Source organism: Gopherus evgoodei, chromosome 8 (genome assembly GCF_007399415.2).
Source record: "Gopherus evgoodei ecotype Sinaloan lineage chromosome 8, rGopEvg1_v1.p, whole genome shotgun sequence".
Classification (NCBI taxonomy): Eukaryota; Metazoa; Chordata; order Testudines; family Testudinidae; genus Gopherus; species Gopherus evgoodei.
Window position 1 is genome coordinate 102455898 of NC_044329.1, and position 19283 is coordinate 102475180.

Sequence of the window (19283 nt, forward strand, 5' to 3'; positions counted from 1 at the left end):
TATACTGTGTTTCACAAGGACAAGGTGCAGTTGCGACCACACCCAGCGTTCCTCTCTAAAGTGGTATTGGCCTTCCATACCAATCAGGACATCTTCCTTCCAGTCTTCTTCCCGAAGCCGCACTCATCATGACGGGAACAACAATTGCACTCCCTAGATGTCCGTAGGGCACTCGCATTTTATATCGAGCGGACGAAGCCCTTTCATAAATCACCCTAGCTCTTCGCTGCAGTGGCAGACCAAATGAAGGGCCTACCTGTCTCCTCCCAGAGGTTCTCCTCTTGGGTGACGGTGTGCATCCGCACTTGCTATGACTTGGCTCATGTTCCCTCGGGCCATCTCACTGCACATTCTACCAGGGCTCAGGCCTCATCTGCTGCCTTCCTGGCTCATGTACCATTTCAGGAAATATGTCACGCAGCTACCGGGTCCTCAGTCCACACCTTTGCTTCTTGTTATGCTCTGGTTCAACAGTCTAGAGATGATGCAGCCTTTGGCTCAGTTTTGCATTCTGCCACATCTCACTCCGACCCCACCGCCTCGGTAAGGCTTGGGAATCACCTAATTGGAATGGATATGAGCAATCATTCGAAGAAGAAAAGACAGTTACTCACCTTTGTAACTGTTGTTCTTCGAGATGTGTTGCTCATATCCATTCCAAACCCGCCCTCCTTCCCCAGTGTCGGAGTAGCCGGCAAGAAGGAACTGAGGGGCGGTTGGGTTGGCAGGGGTATATATCTGGTGCCATAGCGGCGCCACTCCAGGGGGCGTCCAGCTGACCCACCGAGTGTTGCTAGGGTAAAAATCTTCCAACGAACATGCATGCGGCACGCGCACACCTAATTGGAATGGATATGAGCAACATCTCAAAGAACAACAGTTACAAAGTTGAGTAACGGTCTTTTACCAGGCCAGTGGTCTCTAAATAGGTTTATGTTCACTTTTTATATAAAAAAATCTCAGTTAGTAACTGAGGACTAACAGTGTTCACCCCCAGAGCACTGCCAGTTCTGCATGCTTTTTTTATTTTTATTTTTTGCAGTTCAAACAGCACTCTCTGTGCCTATGTACCCAGTTGGACAAGTCCTCCTCCTCCTTCTCCCACAATCTAGTACCCTGCCCCATATGCAGATGCTGCTGCTCTGTATGTGCATCCATCATGCACTATTTTCCCAGAATCCAGTGATTTAAGGGTTAGACAGCATAGTAGGTTTGGATGTACACAGTTGCGATAGCAAGACCTCTGCTGTGTGAACAGTTGATGGTGCCATTAAGTGGTTACAAAATCATAGTTAAGTGATGTAGTGCAGACTGGCCTTATTAGCTGTCGTGATAGGAGCAAGAACCTGATGTTCCTGATATTACCAATAGGAAAAAAAACAAGGTCATCTTCACACATCAGAAAAGAGGAGTAGGAAGGGGCACAAACTTAATTTTTCTTTACAGTTTGTCTTCTAATATACAGATAAAATAAATATGGTGTGGACTGTATCTTCTGTTTTAACTTGCAAATAAACAAAAAGATTTGGTTCTATTTTAGGATTTTATATTGCAGCCCATCACCATAATATTTGAACACTGTCCATGTAAAATGATGATAGTGGTCCCTAGTGGGGTTTGTGAGGTCACTTCTTGCATGTTGGTGTAAAAATTCTGCTTGAGGCATCTGGAGTGAATATGGTCTTTCTAAGGTTAAAAATAAACTAGAAAGGAGAGGAGGCTGTCTTTATACATCATCAAAGGAGCAATAAAAAACACAGATGCAAGTGCTTCACATTAACGAGTACTATAGAACTGCCATCCATATGGGGTAGTCAGACACCACTATTAATGTTAGCCAATGGATGCCATCACTAGTGAATAGGTTTCTCCTCGAAGGCTGTCAAACACTGGATCTGATGACTCGGAAGTAAGCTCTCTGTGGGCCAGGACTGAGTCTGTTTATTGCTCACTGGTTCGGGTACCTATGACCAATAGTAGCAAGTTAGTCTGTAGTATATACAGAGTTCTGTCCCAGACACTGACAACAGAAACAATCCAGATGATGTTAACTATTACAAGTCTTTAAATACTGACACTTGAGCATCTAGAAGCAAAGTGGTAATAGCAAGAAGTTCAATGCAGCCCCAGAGCAACAAGCATGAGTATACAGTATGCAGGACTTAATCATACAATACTTTGCTTCGAGTGATTGCTCATATCCATTCCAGTTAGGTGTGCGTGCCGCGCATCAGAAGATTTTTACTCTAGCAACTCCGGCAGGCCGGCAGGTCGCCCCCTAGAGTGGCACCGCCATGGCGCCTGATATATATCCCTGCCGGCCCGTCCGCTCCTCAGTTCCTTCTTAACGCCGTGTCGGTCGTTGGAACTGTGGAGCGCGGCATAGCTGTCCTCCACGTCCCTAGCTCTCCATTGTATCGTTGTTCTTCTAGTTGTATTTAGTTGTAGTTGTAGTTAGAGTATAGAATATTAGTTGATAGTTGTATTTACTTATTGTATATAGTTAGCAGGCTTGGGCTCTAGCCCTCCCCAGCGCCGGGCTCATGCCCGGTTCGCCGGGGTTCAAACAGTGCTCGGCCCGCAAGAAGCCCACGAGTGATCCTCACAACTCCTGCTTAAAATGCCTCGGGGAATCGCATATTTCCGAGAAGTGCCGCATTTGCAAGGCATTTAAGCCAAGGACCAAGAAGGAGAGAGATCAGCGCTTAAAGACTCTCCTCATGGAAGCAGCGCTTAACCCTCCGTCCTCGACAACGAGTGCCGGCTCTGCTCCAGCACCGGACCTTGCTGGGCCCGGGAAAACGCCTCAGCACCGACCTTCCCCGGCACCGGGCCCCGACGCAAGACCTTCAACGTCCACCACTCCAGCCAAGCAGACTCAAACGCAGCGCCCGGCACCGACTACTGCCGCGGAACCGTTACCAGGGATTCCGTCGACTCCGGGCCCGGGGGGGTCCGTCGAGTCCTGTCCCTCAGAGTTCCCCCATAAGATCCGGGGTTGAGCTAATGGTCCCCTCGACGCCTGAGACATTTTCTTCGGCTAGGGACCTGATAGCACTAACTGAGTCTACGCTGCCTCAACCCCCGGTGCCTCCAGTGCGGGTTCTACAATCTAAAGGCAAGCCTGTGGCCATGCGAGCGCCATCTCTGGATTCACCGAGCTGGCACCAATCCCCATCGCGGTCCCAGCACCATTCCCGGTCCCGTGGGCGGTCTCGATCGAGGCGCTGCTTGCAGTCCCGGCACCGCTCTCCGCGGCGGTACCGGTTGTACTCGCGGCGCCGGTCCTCTTCACGACAGTTCTGATACTCCCGGCACTGCTCTGGCTCGAGCCATCGCTACTGGTGTTGAGATTCGAGAAGCCGTTCCCAATGTCGGCATTCCAGATCCCGGTCGACCTTCCGGCACCGCACTGGTGGCAGGTCCCGGTCTCACTCCCGGCACCGGTCCCCGGCACCGAGGAGGTCTCCGCCGTCTGGAGCGAGGGACCCATATCAGTCCCATTCGGCTCCTCCCTGGCATCCCGAAAGCCGTCTGTCTCCTCCCAAGCAAACAGCGCGTACGCCATGGACACTGACAGGCCTGCTGCTCTCTTCCATGATTTCCCCCTCCCCCCACTCAACAGGCTCTCCTTAGCCGCTACACTTACAACACCTGGGCGGCAGCGGACAAATTTAAGGAGCTGCTTCCGCAAGATGCGCGTCAGGAATTCTCTGCGATCCTTGACGAGGGCAAGAAGGTAGCGAGAACTTCCCTACAACCATCTCTGGACGCCGCAGATTCGGCCACCAGGACTCTAGCTTCTGGCGTTACCATGCACCACATTTCCTGGCTACAGGTCTCTGGCCTCCCTCCGGAGCTCCAGTATACCATCCAGGATCTCCTGTTTGAAGGCCAGGGCCTGTTCTCAGACAAAACTGACCCCAGGCTACAAAGCCTCAAAGACAATAGGGTCATTATGCGCTCACTGGGGATGCATACACCCGTCATCCAGCGCAGACCCTTCCAGCCTCAACAACAATGTCGGCGCTACCCCCAACCCCGGCAGAGGCAAGACTTCGCCAGACGACAAAGTAGAAATGGCCGACGTAGACAATAGGGCAACCAAGGAGGACAAAACCAGAGCTCCTCCAAGGCTCCCTCTGGCCCGAAACCTTCATTTTGAAGGTGCGCCCGAGAGCGCTGCACCAGTTTCCCTCACGGATCCGTCCCCTCCCTTTTCCAACCGTCTTTCATTTTTCTTCCCTGCATGGTCCTGGCTAACATCCGACTGATGGGTCTTACGCACGTTGCAACTTGGATACCATCTGCAATTCGTTTCGCACCCTCCCTCCCGCCCCCCTCTTCAGGGACCCCTCTCACGAGCAACTCCTCCTTCAGGAGGTGCGAACGCTCCTTGCCAAAGAAGCCATAGAAGAGGTTCCAGAGAGCGAGCGGGGCAAGGGGTTTTATTCATGTTATTTTCTGATCCCCAAAGCCAAGGGAGGCCTCAGGCCTATCCTCGACCTGCAGGAACTCAACAGATACGTGGTGAAGTTGAAGTTCCGTATGGTATCCTTGGGGACCATTATCCCATCCCTGGATCCTGGAGACTGGTACGCCGCCCTTGACATGCAAGATGCCTACTTTCATATAGCCATCTTCCCGCCCAACAGACGGTTCCTTCGGTTCGTGGTCAACCGGTGCCACTATCAATTCGCGGTCCTCCCATTCGGCCTCTCTGCGGCCCCAAGGGTGTTCGCCAAGTGTATGGCTGTAGTCGTCGCTCACCTTCGTCGCAGTCTCATACATGTATTTCCATACCTCGACGACTGGCTGATCCGGGGCTCCTCCGAGGCACAAGTCCTCAGCCACGTCCACATGGTCAACAGACTTTTTGCGAGGTTGGGTCTAATCCTCAATGTAGAAAAGTCAACACTAACCCCCACTCAGAGGATAGAGTTTATTGGAGCCCTTCTGGACTCTACTCTGGCCAGAGCCGTTCTTCCTCTATCAGGGTTCCAAACCTTGAGGGCCATCATACAATGACTGCAGGCAGCACCCTTGACCTCAATTGGCACTTGCCTGACTCTATTGGGCCACATGGCGGCCTGCACGTTTGTCACGGGGTATGTGCGGCTTCGCATGAGGCCCCTCCAGTCCTGGCTCATCACTCAGTACCATCCGGCCAAGCACCCTCTGGACACAATTGTCACCGTCCCCCAGGACGTATTGGGCTCTCTGCAGTGGTGGCTGGATCGGTCCGTGGTGTGCGCAGGACTCCCGTTCCACCCGCCCCAGCCCTCGGTGTCCCTGACAACGGATGCCTTAGATCTAGGCTGGGGGGCCCATCTCGGAACCCTGCGGACCTCAAGAGCTGACCCTCCACATCAACGTACGGGAATTGAGGGCGGTCCGCCTTGCTTGCCAAACGTTCCATCAACAACTTCAGGGCCACTGTGTCTCGGTGTTCACCGACAACACAACGACCATGTATTATATAAACAAGCAGGGCGGCACGAGGTCTTCTCCCCTGTGTCAGGAGACCATGAGGCTCTGGGACTTCTGCATAGCCCACTCCATTCACCTCATCGCATCCTTCCTTCCCGGGGTTCGGAACATGTTGGCGGATCATCTGAGCAGATCCTTCTTTTCCCATGAATGGTCCCTTCGCCCGGACGTCGCCCTTTCGCTCTTCCAGAGGTGGGGATGTCCCCGGATGGACCTCTTCGCGTCCCGAGGGAACAGGAAGTGCCAGATGTTCTGCTCCTTTCAAGGCCTCGAACCGGGTTCGGTAGTGGATGCCTTCCTTATTCTGTGGACGACGCACCTGTTCTACGCATTCCCTCCGTTCCCGCTCGTCCACAAGGTCCTTCTGAAGGTGCGCAGGGACAGGGCCCACTTGATCATGATAGCTCCAGCGTGGCCCTGGCAACATTGGTACTCCATGTTGCTGGACCTGTCTCTGGCCGACCCTGTCCCTCTGCCTCTTCACCTGGACCTGATCACTCAGGACCACAGCAGGCTCCGTCACTCGGACCTTCAATCGCTGCACCTCACGGCGTGGCTCCTGAGTGGCTGACCCAGTCTGAAATGTGTTGCTCTATCCCAGTGTGTCAGGTGCTCTTGGAGAGCAGGAAGCCTTCCACCAGAGCGACGTATTCGGCCAAATGGAAGCGCTTCACGTGCTGGTGTGCTAATCGGAACTTCCTTCCCATTGCGGTCTCCATCTCTACTATCCTTGACTACCTCTGGTCCCTCAAACAACAGGGCCTGGCAGTATCATCTCTAAGGGTTCACTTGGTGGCCATTTCCTCCTTCCACCCAGGAAGGGATGGCCGCTCGGTGTTTTCTCACCCGATGGTGACTAGATTCCTTAAAGGTCTGGAGCGTCTTTACCCACAGATTCGCTGCTCCGCCCCCACCTGGGACCTGAATCTGGTTCTGACCTGGCTCATGTCCCCTCCCTTTGAGCCTTTGGCAACTTGCTCCCTTCTGTACCTCTCCTGGAAGACCACCTTCCTGGTGGCCATCACCTCCGCTAGACGGGTGTCGGAGCTCCGGGCCCTCACGGTAGATCCCCCATATACTATGTTCCACAGGGACAAGGTGCAGCTGAGATCGCAACCAGCCTTTCTCCCCAAGGTGGTCTCGGCCTTTCACGTCAACCAGGAGATCTTTCTCCCTGTCTTTTTCCCGAAACCCCATTCGTCCCGCAGGGAGCAGCAGCTTCATTCACTGGACGTCCATAGGGTGCTCGCCTTTTATATAGAGCGAACCAAGCCGTTCCGCAAATCCCCCCAACTCTTTGTGGCAGTAGCGGAACGTGTCAAAGGGTTGCCCGTCTCATCTCAAAGAATCTCATCGTGGGTGACGTCCTGTATCCGAGCCTGTTATGACTTGGCTCATACCCCTCCGGGCCACGTGACTGCGCACTCTACCAGGGCTCAAGCCTCATCGACGGCTTTCCTCGCCCATGTGCCCATCCAGGAGATCTGTATGGCAGCAACCTGGTCCTCCGTTCATACTTTCGCTTCCCATTATGCCCTGGTCCAGCAGTCCAGAGAAGACGTGGCCTTCGGCTCCGCCGTGCTCCACGCCGCGACTTCTCACTCTGACCCCACCGCCTAGGTAAGGCTTGGGATTCACCTAACTGGAATGGATATGAGCAATCACTCGAAGAAGAAAAGACAGTTACTCACCTTTGTAACTGTTGTTCTTCGAGATGTGTTGCTCATATCCATTCCACACCCGCCCTCCTTCCCCACTGTTGGAGTAGCTGGCAAGAAGGAACTGAGGAGCGGACGGGCCGGCAGGAGTATATATCAGGCGCCATGGCGGTGCCACTCCAGGGGGCGACCTGCCGGCCCGCCGGAGTTGCTAGGGTAAAAAATCTTCTGACGAACGTGCACACGCGGCGCGCAAACCTAACTGGAATGGATATGAGCAACATATCTCAAAGAAGAACAGTTACAGAGGTGAGTAACCATCTTTTACCCTTGATGATCAGTAAATTGACTTTTCTTAAACCAGCCTAGCATAATGGCCATGGAAAATTTACAAGGGCAGGTATAAAATCTTCACCTGTTCATTACCATGATAATTAGAGAAACAAAACAATACACAACCTTCTCTTATCAAATAATTATTCACAGGTGACTGAAATATTGTGCTGCTATTTTTAAACTGTCATTAGATATTCCTTGTTGGGTTTTTCCAAATCCTCAGTCTGTTTTTCTTTTTAGTTTTTTAAATATATCTGAGCAGGATCGAGAAGACGACTACCTGCCTAGCACAGACTGCTCTGATTCCAGTAGCAGTGAGGAAGAAGAGAGCATGATGCCCTGTACACCCAAAAGGAAAATGAGATCAAGCACTACACTAAGCACCCCAAAATCTTTGAGGAAACCCTCTGATATCATCTCTGCTAAGACCCCCAGAAAAACTGTAAGATTCCTGGAGGCCATTGGCCTGAAAAACATTTGCTCTGGGTTTTGTTAATTCTAACTAAGCCATTTGTTTCATCTGTGTGTTTCATGCATATATATCAGGGGTTGGTAACCTTTCAGAAGTGGTGTGCTGAATCATCATTTATTCACTCTAATTTAAGGTTTTGCATGCCAGTCATATATTTTAATGTTTTTAGAAGGTCTCTTTCTATAAGTCTTTAATATATAACACAACTATTGTTGTATGTAAAGTAAATAAGGTTTTAAAAATGCTTAAGAAGCTTCATTTAAAATGAAATTAAAATGCAGAGTCCCCCAGACCGGTGGCCAGGACCCGGGCAGTGTGAGTGCCACTGAAAATCAGCTCGCGTGCCACCTTCGGCACGCATGCCATAGGTTGCCTACCCCTGATGAATACCAAGGTGAAAAAAGCATCTGGAGCAAGGTGGCTCAATGTGCGAAATAAGATACCTGGTGAATTATGTATGTTGTGCCACTATAAATCAGAAGAGGCCAGCCTTAGGGGAGGAAATGTTGTTTTGGACTGGAGGTGAAAGCTAGGATAACATGCACATCTATAACTTATCTTATGGATTACGCCTCTGCTTCCTGAAACAAAATAGAAATGAAGTCCTTTGTTACTAATGCCTGAAATCAGTGTTTCTCAAATTGTGGATCAGGACATAGGTCCCTGACTGATGGTAGGTAGAACAGAAAACTCTTGAGTAGGGAGGTGGTCCATGAAAGAATCTTTATTTGAAAAAGTGATGTACAAAATAGTTGAAGAATCCCACCTTTAAACTATTAAAACTGAAACTATTTAAATCTATTTATGTTACCATTGATGGTCTTCTGTGTTATACAGTGCCTAACAGTGGGGTCCTGATTGGTAACTGGTTCTTCTAGGCACTATAGTAATACAAATAATTGAGGTGCTGCTTGTTTGCTTTGTTTTTCAGTTGGACACTGAAATTAGACAGGAGAGTCACTGCCTGTTCAGTCTCTCTGGTTCTTGTGGTTTTACAGCACCACAAAGGTGATTGTTTAAATTTAAAAACTCATCAGATGCTTAAAAGTTTCATGGGATTTTTTTTATTGGGGGTTTCAAATATCCCCCTTTAAAAAAAAAAAAAAAAAGCCTAAATGTTATGTCTAAATCTTTGTCAAATATCCTTAATAAAGGCCAGCTCTCGCCTCACCTTCACACCCTGAAATCCTCAAATGATCTCTTAGTATAAACAATCTTTTGCAAATGTTGACAGAAGATTGTCTCTAATATAAATACATCTAATACTATGCAGAACCTACTTCTGGGGTTTGAGGATTTTGACTTTTCTTTGCAGCCTGAGCCAAGAACCCCCAAGACGCCCCGAAATGCTACTCCCAGAATTCCCATTCGAAACCAAGCAACAGAGAAACCAGCCAATGTGCTGGAAGAGGCCCGATTAAGGTAAAGTGTAGCAGAGGGATTATCCTGTTTCTTCAACAGAGAAATGAGGAAGAGGGGGTAACACCAAGGAAATGCCACCTTTGCTTTATTCATGTGGAGTAAAGGCACAAATGCTATTTCCAAGCTAAGGGTTTCCTCAAGAACTGGCAATAGCAGAAGCATCCTTGGTTCAGAGACTAAGGACAGGAATACTCTTCAGGATTAAAAACATTTAGACTGGTCTATTCATACTAAGGGCTTGTCTACACTGGCAATTTTACAGTGCTGCAACTTTCTCGCTCAGGGATGTGAAAAAACATCTGAGTGCAGCAAGTTGCAGCACTGTAAAACGCCAGCGTAAACAGTGCCCTGGTGCTGGGAGCCGTGCCCCTCGTTGAGGTGGGTTTTTTTAGAGTGCTAGGATAGCTCTCTCCCAGCGCTGCGTCACGACCACACAAGGCACATTAAAGTGCTGCCAGTGTCGATTAGCCCTAAATTTAGGTTTCTGGATATGTAAATTTTCCTCCAACACTTTCCTTTTTGCTTCTCAATAATATTAATTACTAAGATCCCTGAGGTACAGAAATTGTAGCAGTATTTATTTTACTCTGCGAGATGCTAGAGAATCAATGGGTTTCTTCTAGCTTTTGCAGAGCACTTACACACTGGCTCCCATTAGTGAAAAAAACACTAGTTACTGGTTTGAGTTCTACATGCTCTGTTGAAATAAATGCTTGTAGGATTGGCTGTGTCTTTCTCTCAACTCCTTCCCTTTACTTGACTCTCTCACCCCCAATACTTCCTGTTATCAGGTTACTCTATTCCTTCATTCTTTCCTTTTTGTGATTTTTGTAATTTTGTCTGGGCAAGTAGTAGATGACTCTTCCTGACTTTTGCACATCTATGCTGTTTGCTTGCGGAGATCAGAGCATGTGGTATCTGGAAGTTTTGGGAGAACATACGTGAAGGCTAGGTAAAGGTCACTTTCTATAAGATGTAAGGTTCCTTTTAAAACAAAAAATAAACCAAGCACTCTTACAGTGTAAGGCAGATTCAAAGTATCTATATGTATTTGTGTGTGTGTAGGAAGAGGGGGATTCTTCCCACTTGCCTTTCTGCAAGTTGGAGCTTTGAAAACTCTCAAATCTTGACTAGTGTGTTTTTTCTTTTTGTTTCAATCAAAGGCTGCACGTTTCCACCATCCCAGGTTCCTTGCCTTGCCGAGAAGAGGAGTTCCAGGATATCTATAATTTTGTAGAAAGCAAACTTATTGATGGAACAGGAGGGTGAGTTGTCTCATGGCCTACTTCTGTATACAGTTCGGGGATTGGTCAGAGGCAGCTATTAGCACTTCAGCAGTCTGTTTGAGTAAATAGAGAAATTTTATTCCACTGAAATGCAATTTGGGAAAGGAAAGGAGGCAGTAAACCACCCAGATCATGTTTGTCTGTGGCAGAAGAGCAGTAGTAGTACGGCATCTAATCTTTCTGAACAAGTTATTCCCAGTTTGTTGAAATTCATATAATCCTAGTAGCGTTTTGCTTTTGACTCTACTCGATAAAAAAAACTCTTCTGCAGTCTTTCTGCTTACTCAGATTTCAACTAAAGACTGAGATCTTTCCCAGCACATCTGAAATTGACTACATAATTTTTTTTGCCTGTTCTATAGAAGTAGTTATAACTCATATAATCTTTATGACCTTGCTATTAGGCAGGCAAACGTTATCTGCAATGTGCCGATAGAAAAGCTGAAGTTCAGGGACTTGCCCAAGGCAACAAAAAGGAGTCATTTTCAAAGATGGGTTTAGAATTTGGGAGTTCTCAGTCCTGTGTGCAGATCACTGGGATCATGAATGGATCCTCTCCTATTTCAGGTGTATGTACATTTCTGGGGTTCCTGGAACAGGCAAAACAGTAACTGTTCATGAAGTAATTCGTTGTCTCCAACAAGCAGCAGAAAATGATGAGCTACCATCCTTCCAGTTCATAGAAATCAATGGCATGAAGCTGACTGACCCTCACCAGGCCTATGTGCAAATATTACAGGTGAGCAAGGCCTCTCTGACATATCCCTTATATGAAGGGAAATTGAACTCCTGCACTTTTCTTTCTCAGATCCCTATGCCCAGCCTTATGTGAGCTATACCTCTAACTAACACATCCCAACAGTCCTCTCAAGGAACAGCATGATTTTCTCCTAGGACAGACTTGTAAAGTGATCTCATTTTGGAGATATCTGCTATTAAGGCTGGAGAGATTGTTCCATGAGTACTTTGATGTATTGAACTTCACCAAGGCAGCAGCACCAAGGAACTCAGGTTTTATAACATCAGTTCCTTTAAAAAAATTACAGAGTAGATTCCTGATTTCCTCCCCACCCCATAATTCTTTGTGCATGCTTACCTGTGCATCTGAAAGTTGCTGAGCTGACAATACGAGAGGCCACTCTAGCAACAGAATAGTTACCTAAAGGGTCACAGACCTTATTGTCAGGGCTGAACCATGGTGGCAAAGAGGAACTGCCCCTGTGGATCATACAGTATTTTCAATCTCCCTGACAAGTTAATCCTTAGTATCTCTCCTGAAGCTGCCACAAATGCTGCCAGTTGAGAGGGAAAGTATTTTATTGTGTGGATACCAGTCTTCTAGGAACTGGCTGAGACCACTAAATAGCAATCAATGGTAACAGGTCATGGCCTCTGTCAATCTAGGCTGTCAAACCAGTAACCTAGAAATGAAAGTTCTTTGTTCCATTACTAGTTTTCTGAAAGATCAGTTCCTTCTCTTGCAAGATTCCTGTTCCTAATTGAAGTTCAAGATTGCATTTGCCCTGGGGTTGGTGGTATTGGCTGAGCTACAAATTTTTCTATGCTAATGTAAGAAAGGTATTTGTTGTGGGGGAAGTGTGCAAGTGTAATTGGTGAGAGGAGTGCAGAAAGTGGCTGCTATAGCCATGGCCCTCCGCTCTGCAGCACAATGAAACCAAGTTCCATGGCAAGCCTCTCTCAGTTCCAAGGTACTTTTTTGCCATATGATACCCATCCTCCCAACTCTGACAAAAACACACACAACTATGGATCACTGTAGAAAATGCTCACTGATGTAAAATTGGTCAAGGATTATTTTCAACAATGATTAGTTTTGACAATAGGGTATCTTCACTGCTTTCCATAAGGCTAGTTTCTGTCAGCCTCACCATTTGTGATGTTATTCAGGCATCACAGCTTAGAACATCCTTCCTCTCCCCTGGGTTCCAGGCAAGGGGAGTGTTTAGCCAACTTAAACTACTCATCTTTCTGGTTCCCCGGGCCTTGACTGCTGCACTGCTCTCCAGGCAGCTCAGCCTGCCAACATACACTTCTGGTTCCAACTACTTCCCTGGGTGAGAGCTTGTCCAGCTCTGGTTCCCTGACCTGCTGCTATATGGCTCCAAGAGTGCTGGGAACAAGCACTGTAATCCATTTGACTCTCCCTTGTGAGGAAAGCAACAGGCAGCTACCAGCAGGTTTTGGCAGAGATCAGGGAGTGAGAAAACAGAACTTCAGGCCTCATGCTGTAGCAAAATGGCAAATTCTGTGGCAAAAATACTGAATTCCATGGCATCTTGGGAAAATGCAAAATTCCATAGCTGTGGAATCATGGAGTCCATGGGACCTGATTCAGATAACCAAGGGAGTGCACACCTCTCAATTGTTATTTCAGGCTGTCTTCGGATTGAGGAAGAAAATAACGCATCGATTTACATTTCGTTTTTTTGAGGTTACCTTTGCAATCCTCAGTCCTAGAAACAATTTTTTAAAATGAAAGCTGATATTCTGGAGCACGGTTCTGCACCAACTGGTGAATTCTGCAGTCATGGAATTCATAGTGCCTTGTCTTATAATGTGTGGAAGGGAGAAGAACGTACTTTATATGCCCCTTCCTAACAATCACGTTTACCTGGTTTTCCTGTACCCACATGACTCTGAACTTATTGGCTATCTGACTGATATGTAGAGGAAAAGCTATAATATGGACAGCAGTTGACATTATTATCTCTTGCTTTATAGATCAATTCAGAAGTAAACCTGGAGAAAGATTAGACAGAAGAGTAAATTATTCAGTCCAAGGTCTTTTTGGCTATACATAAATTCTTTAGTATGGATCTGAGATTGCCGGAGTCAGATAAGTTATTCTTGCAGCTGATTTGGGCTGGCAGCAGGGCTTTGTTATTTCAAGGTCTCTGTGAAGCCCTCTTCAAGTGTGTCTGCTTATATATTTCTAAGACAGTCTTCAAGGGTTTGTTGCAAGATCTCTCTATTTGAACAAGTCACCGTGACCATTATGACCTTCCTTTTAACTAGGTCTTTCCTGATTCCTCGTCTTTTCCTTTATGTGTGGTTTTTGGAGAGCGAGTTGTCTTTTTGAGGGCTTCTGAGCCCAGTTCTGTTGTGTTAACTTGGTGATGTGCAGTAGACAGGTGTCAGACAGACTAAGAATTAGACCCCTGGGTACTGGACTACAGAGTGATTAATCTTGTGTACTGTTTAATCTCATTCAGTTACTGACAGGTCAGAAGGTGACAGCAACTCATGCTGCAGAGCTGTTGGCAAAGCTATTCAGCACACCAGGGCCAAAGAGGAAGACCACAGTGCTGATAGTGGATGAGGTGAGGAGAAGTGTCCCACACCCCGTTTACCCTAATATCATAGGGAGTGGGTATTTTGGGGGCTAGACGGGAATGCGAGGGGGATTATCAAATAGCCTGTACGTGTGTTAAAATTAGGAGATGGGGGGAGATTTAAGGCACCAAAATGAATCTTTTAGGCAATCCTATGAAACTGAATGTACAGAATGAGCCTTTCTGCAGCCATAATAGGTTAGACCAGTTAGAGCACATTATAACTGTGCTCTTTGTTGGCTTCTGCTTCACTTCTAGGTACAATCTGAGGAGTTAGTTACAGTCTCTAAAACCCTTAAAATAGACTGGGATTCAGCTACATTAGAGGCTGCTTCTTGTCTGGGTGTTTTCTTCTTACTGTGAGAACAAATTCAGTAATGTTATGGGGACACTGCAAATGCGTACTATGTGTAGTAATGACAAACTAATAAACCACATTGGGTTCCAGGACCTTACTCAGATGCACGAGCATCTTGTCTTATAAACCTATTATTAATAGTAGAATTAGTATTACAGCTGCACCTAGAGATTCTAGCTGAGACTGGATTCAGTGTACAAGTTCTTAGTAAATGACAGTCCCTTCCCTGGAGAGCTTAAAGTCTAAATAGATGAGACAGATAAAGGGTGGAAGAATGGAAGTAGTAGTATCCCCATATTACGGATGATGAAATGAGACAAGATCACTCACCAAAGGCTCCTAAGCAAAGTAAGCAGCTGTGAATATGAGTGATTGTCCTCTCATGGATCAGTAACTGGTTAAAAGATAGGAAACAAAGGGTAGGAATAAATGGTCAGTTTTCACAAGGGAGAGAGGTAAATGACAGGGACCCCTGGGATCTATGCTGTTCAACATGATCATAATTGATCTGGAAAAAGGAGTAAACAGTGAGGTGGCAAAGTTTGCAGATGATACAAAATTATTCAAGAGAGATGTGTCCAAAGCAGACTGCAAAGTTGCATGGGGAGACCTCAAAACCGGGTTATCTGGGCAACAAAATGGCAAATGAAATCCAATATTGATAAATGCAAAATAATGTACATAGGAAAACATAATCACAACAAAATGATGGGGTCTAGCTATTACCATTCAAGAAAGAGATCTTGAAATCATTCTAGATAGTTACCTGAAAACATCTGCTCAATATGCAGCAGTAGACCAAAAAATCTAACAATGTTAGGAACCATTAGGAAATGGATAGATAAGATAGAAAATATCATGCCACTATATAAATCCATGATATGCTCCCACCTTGAATTCTGCTTGCAGTTCTAGTTGCACCATCTCGAAAAGATATATTAGAATTGGAAAAAGTAAAGAGAAGGCAGCAAAATTAATTAGGGGTATGGAGCAGCTAGCATATGAGGAGAGATTAAAAAGACTGGGACTGTTCAGCTTGGAAAAGAGACAACTGAGGGTGGATATAATGTGATTTTGTGGACCTCTGAATGATGTGGAGAAAGTGAATAAGGAACCATGGGTCATCTGATGAAATTAATAGGCAGCAGGTTTAAAACAAACATAAAGAAGTACTTCTTCAGACAACGCACAGTCAAAGGCCAAAAGTATAAGTGGTTCAAAAAAGAATTAAATAAGATTATGGAGGATAGGTCCATCAATCGCTATTAGTCAAGATGGTTAGGAATGCAACAGCATGCTCTGGGTGTTAGAAGCTATAACTAGACAACAAGGGATGGATCACTCGATAAATTGCACTGTTCTGTTCGCTCTCCGTGAAGCATCTGCAGTGGCCACTGTCAGTGAACAGTTATTGGGCTATATGGAGCATTGGTCTGATCCAGTACGGCCGTTCTTATGAGACAGAGATGTGAAATGACACAGATCATATAGGAAGTCTGTGGCAGAGCCAGATATTGAACTCTCTCTCCTGAGTCTTTATCAAGTGTCTTAACCACAAGACCATCTTTCCTCTCCAATTAACATCTGTCTCCTTTCTCTCCTGGGTCCAGCTTGACCTCCTGTGGACCCGAAAGCAGGATGTGATGTACAATCTATTTGACTGGCCAACCCAAAAGCAAGCCAAGCTGATCATCTTGGCCATCGCTAACACCATGGATTTGCCGGAGAGGATCATGATGAACAGAGTAGCTAGTAGGCTGGTATGTCCTGACAGCTTTGTTGCTACGCTGAGAGGTGATATGGGGAGATTAGAAGTGTAAGAGCCAGCTATCTAATTAGAGGCTATATCAAGAAGGGGGAGCCCTTTGTATTCTTTCTTGTCAGGATGAATTAGGGAAATGGGAGCCAGATGACTATATAAAATTTGCAATTATACATATTAGGATTTGGATAATCACATGTCATACTTCACTGGGTAAATTGATTGCCCCAGGGTCCAAGAAAATTCCTTTGCTACTCATCCCTATCATATCATGGCACAATGACTTACTACCTTTCTCTGAAGTATAAGGTGTTGCATACTTTGGGACAGAATATTGGACACGGTCTGATCCATACTCATAGACTTTAAGGTCAGAAGGGACCATGACGATCATTTAGTCTGACCTCCTGCACAATGCAGGCCACAGAATCTCATCCATCCACTTCAATAACAAACCCGTAACCTATGTCTGAGTTATTGAAGTCCTCAAATTGTGGTTTGAAGACCTCAAGCTGCAGAGAATCCTCCAGCAAGTGACCCGTTCCCCATGCTGCAGAGGAAGGCAGTGTGTAACAAATTATATTTTCCTAACCATATTTTCAATGCTGCTCAGAAAAGTCACTTGAAAAAATGGTACCAGGGTTGCAGATTGATTCCTTTGGTGACTTTCAGATCTCAGTTTACAAGTCAAATTATTTTTTCTAAATGGCCTACAAACTCAACCTGGGATCTGAGAGTCCACTGATTACTTTTTGGCTCATGTATAATCAATAGAAATAAAGATTCTGGGTAATTATAAATTCTGTTCTCTTGTGGAACATTGAAGGCAGTAAGTTGCACAGGTGCAACCAAAGGCACAATTTGGCCCTACAATTGAAATTAGTTAATTCCATTTATGCCTAAGCCAGAACAGAAGTATCCCACTCCTAATAGTTACTAACTGTCCATTGATAACAGGAGTATTTTAGTCATGAAAGTCAGCAGTTGAGACTTTGCATGTCTATGTACACACACAGGTATATCTGCTGAGTGAGAAAGGGCTATTTTTACATAGAGTAGAGCCTAGGGTGACCAGACAGCAAGTATGAAAAATCGGGATGGGGTGGGGGGTAATAGGAGCCTATATAAGAAAAAGACCCAAAAATCAGGACTGTCTCTATAAAATCAGGACATCTGGTCACCCTAGTAGAGCCTCTCCTTGAGTGATTCTGAGATAAATGGGTGACACTTAAAAGCTTCCCTTACTGGAGCAGCCTAATGGCCCCTAGGTTCTGTGCTGGAAACTTGCATTTTGAAAGTAGGTGCTCCTTCTCCTCAGGTCCATTGTGGTGGGGGCAGGCTGTGCTGTCTCTCCCCTGGAGAGTTTCACTGGTTTTCACTTGCATGGGTGCACCACCACCTTTTGCATGTATGGTGCAGCAATGATGAAAGTTTTGAACTGGTCTTGGGGGATGAATGGAGAGACTGCCCCCATCGCAGAAGTTGAAAAAGTTATCTGTAGCAAGCCATGCTTGTGAGAAGATTGACCGTGAGCTATTTTGGAAGCCGTTAGTGGGCAGGCCCCAATGTGTGTGAAGGGGATGTAGAACAGCCTCTAAGGGTATGTGTACACAGCAAATAAAAACCTGTGGTTGGCCCATGCTTGTCAACTCAGGATTGCAGGGTTTGGGATGTGGGGCTATTTCATTGCTATGTAGACTAGGGGCTCTGGCTGGAGCCTGAGCTCTAGGATCCTCTATGAGAGCCTAAGCTCAAAGTCTACACGGCAATGAAATAGTCCCACAGTCCAAGGCCCACAAGCCCAAGTCAGCTGCCATGGGCTAGCCTTGAGGTTTTTCTTTGCTGTGTAGACATCATAGTTTTAATTGGTGAGGAGGGGACACTTTCCTTAAGAGTCAGGAAATGATTGAGACAAGCCCTCCTTGCTGTGAAATTACACAGCATCAATAAATCCATAGTGTATTAACAAGTAAATACTTCTTACTCATTTGTTCTCTGTAGGGTCTCACCAGAATGTCCTTCCAGCCCTACACCTACAAACAGTTACAGCAGATTATCTCATCCAGGCTGAACCACATAAAAGCATTTGAAGAGGATGCAATCCAGCTAGTTTCCAGAAAGGTAAACATAGTACAAGACTGTGTTATCAGTGTTGCACCATTGAGTGAGGGGGCTAGTGTCAGAGGAGCATAATAGACTGTAGCCAGTAATGGAGAGCAGACCCATCCACATGACTGGACATTTCATGCCAAGGGGTGGAGGAGGATGCTGGCACTGTTCCCTCAACAGAGTGGTGTGCAGAGCAGTGCTGTAAGGTGTGCTGGAGCAATCTGCTTGCCTGTTAGCTCTTGGTTCAGTACTGTCACACAGTAATGAAGACTAGGAGCATTGCAGTAGGATCCTAATAATACAAAGTGATGAGATGTTATCTTTTCCCAGTATTTGGCATAATGTGAACTACTGTATGGCCTTGCAAAAATTAGTCTGGTAATCTTGATGGAAATCTCCAGATCCACCTTCTTCAATGAGATGATGTTCAGGCTGCAAAGTACTCCTCACCATTCTCTCTCTCTCTTATTTGGAACCTGTTGTGCTTCTAGACTGATACACTCCTTGTGATAGGGGCCAATTAACTGACTGATATTTAATTTAGTGTACAAAATTGTATAAATACATTGAAGTCAATAACACTCCAAATTAAGATGTATAAATAGTTTAAAATGTGTCTGCTATTGTATGTTGTTAATATTGATCATTACAACCTTCTTTGAGATGCACATTAACTCACTAATTCTCACTTCTAATTGCAAACTAATAATTCTCTTTAAAAAACCCGCAACCATAATTTACTTCTTGACATGGATTTAATAATAGTGTGTAATAGTGAGTGCCTTTTTCTGACTTCATTGCTATTGCAAAACACACTGTAGAGCACACATTAGTATCCTACGAAATATTCTCACAAATAATTGTCAAAATTAAAAAAAAAATTATGAACTAGCTTGGATTTTGGTAAAATGAATAATGTTAATTTTGCAGAATAGTGAGTAATCTGCAATGGGTCTCCTGGTCAGCGTGATTTTTGAAGAGATTGTACTCTGTAAGAACAAACTTTTTATGACCAGATTTTCAAAAGTATTGCTGAC

The 19283-nt window shown here is 45.8% G+C and overlaps 1 protein-coding gene across 4 annotated transcripts in view; it reads left to right on the plus strand.

Annotated features, from left to right (window-relative positions):
- The window catches only part of ORC1 (origin recognition complex subunit 1), a 43067-nt gene that overhangs the window by 20236 nt on the left and 3548 nt on the right, over positions 1-19283 (plus strand). For 3 of the 4 annotated variants that reach the window (XM_030572717.1, XM_030572721.1, XM_030572720.1), the window contains 7 exons: positions 7725-7926; positions 9272-9378; positions 10542-10643; positions 11232-11403; positions 13898-14005; positions 15986-16135; positions 18139-18258. In XM_030572717.1, coding sequence (XP_030428577.1) covers positions 7725-7926; positions 9272-9378; positions 10542-10643; positions 11232-11403; positions 13898-14005; positions 15986-16135; positions 18139-18258 — 961 coding nt within the window. Of the gene's footprint in view, positions 1-7724; positions 7927-9229; positions 9379-10541; positions 10644-11231; positions 11404-13897; positions 14006-15985; positions 16136-18138; positions 18259-19283 lie in introns of all 4 variants that reach the window. The other variant, XM_030572719.1, reaches the window with a different exon arrangement.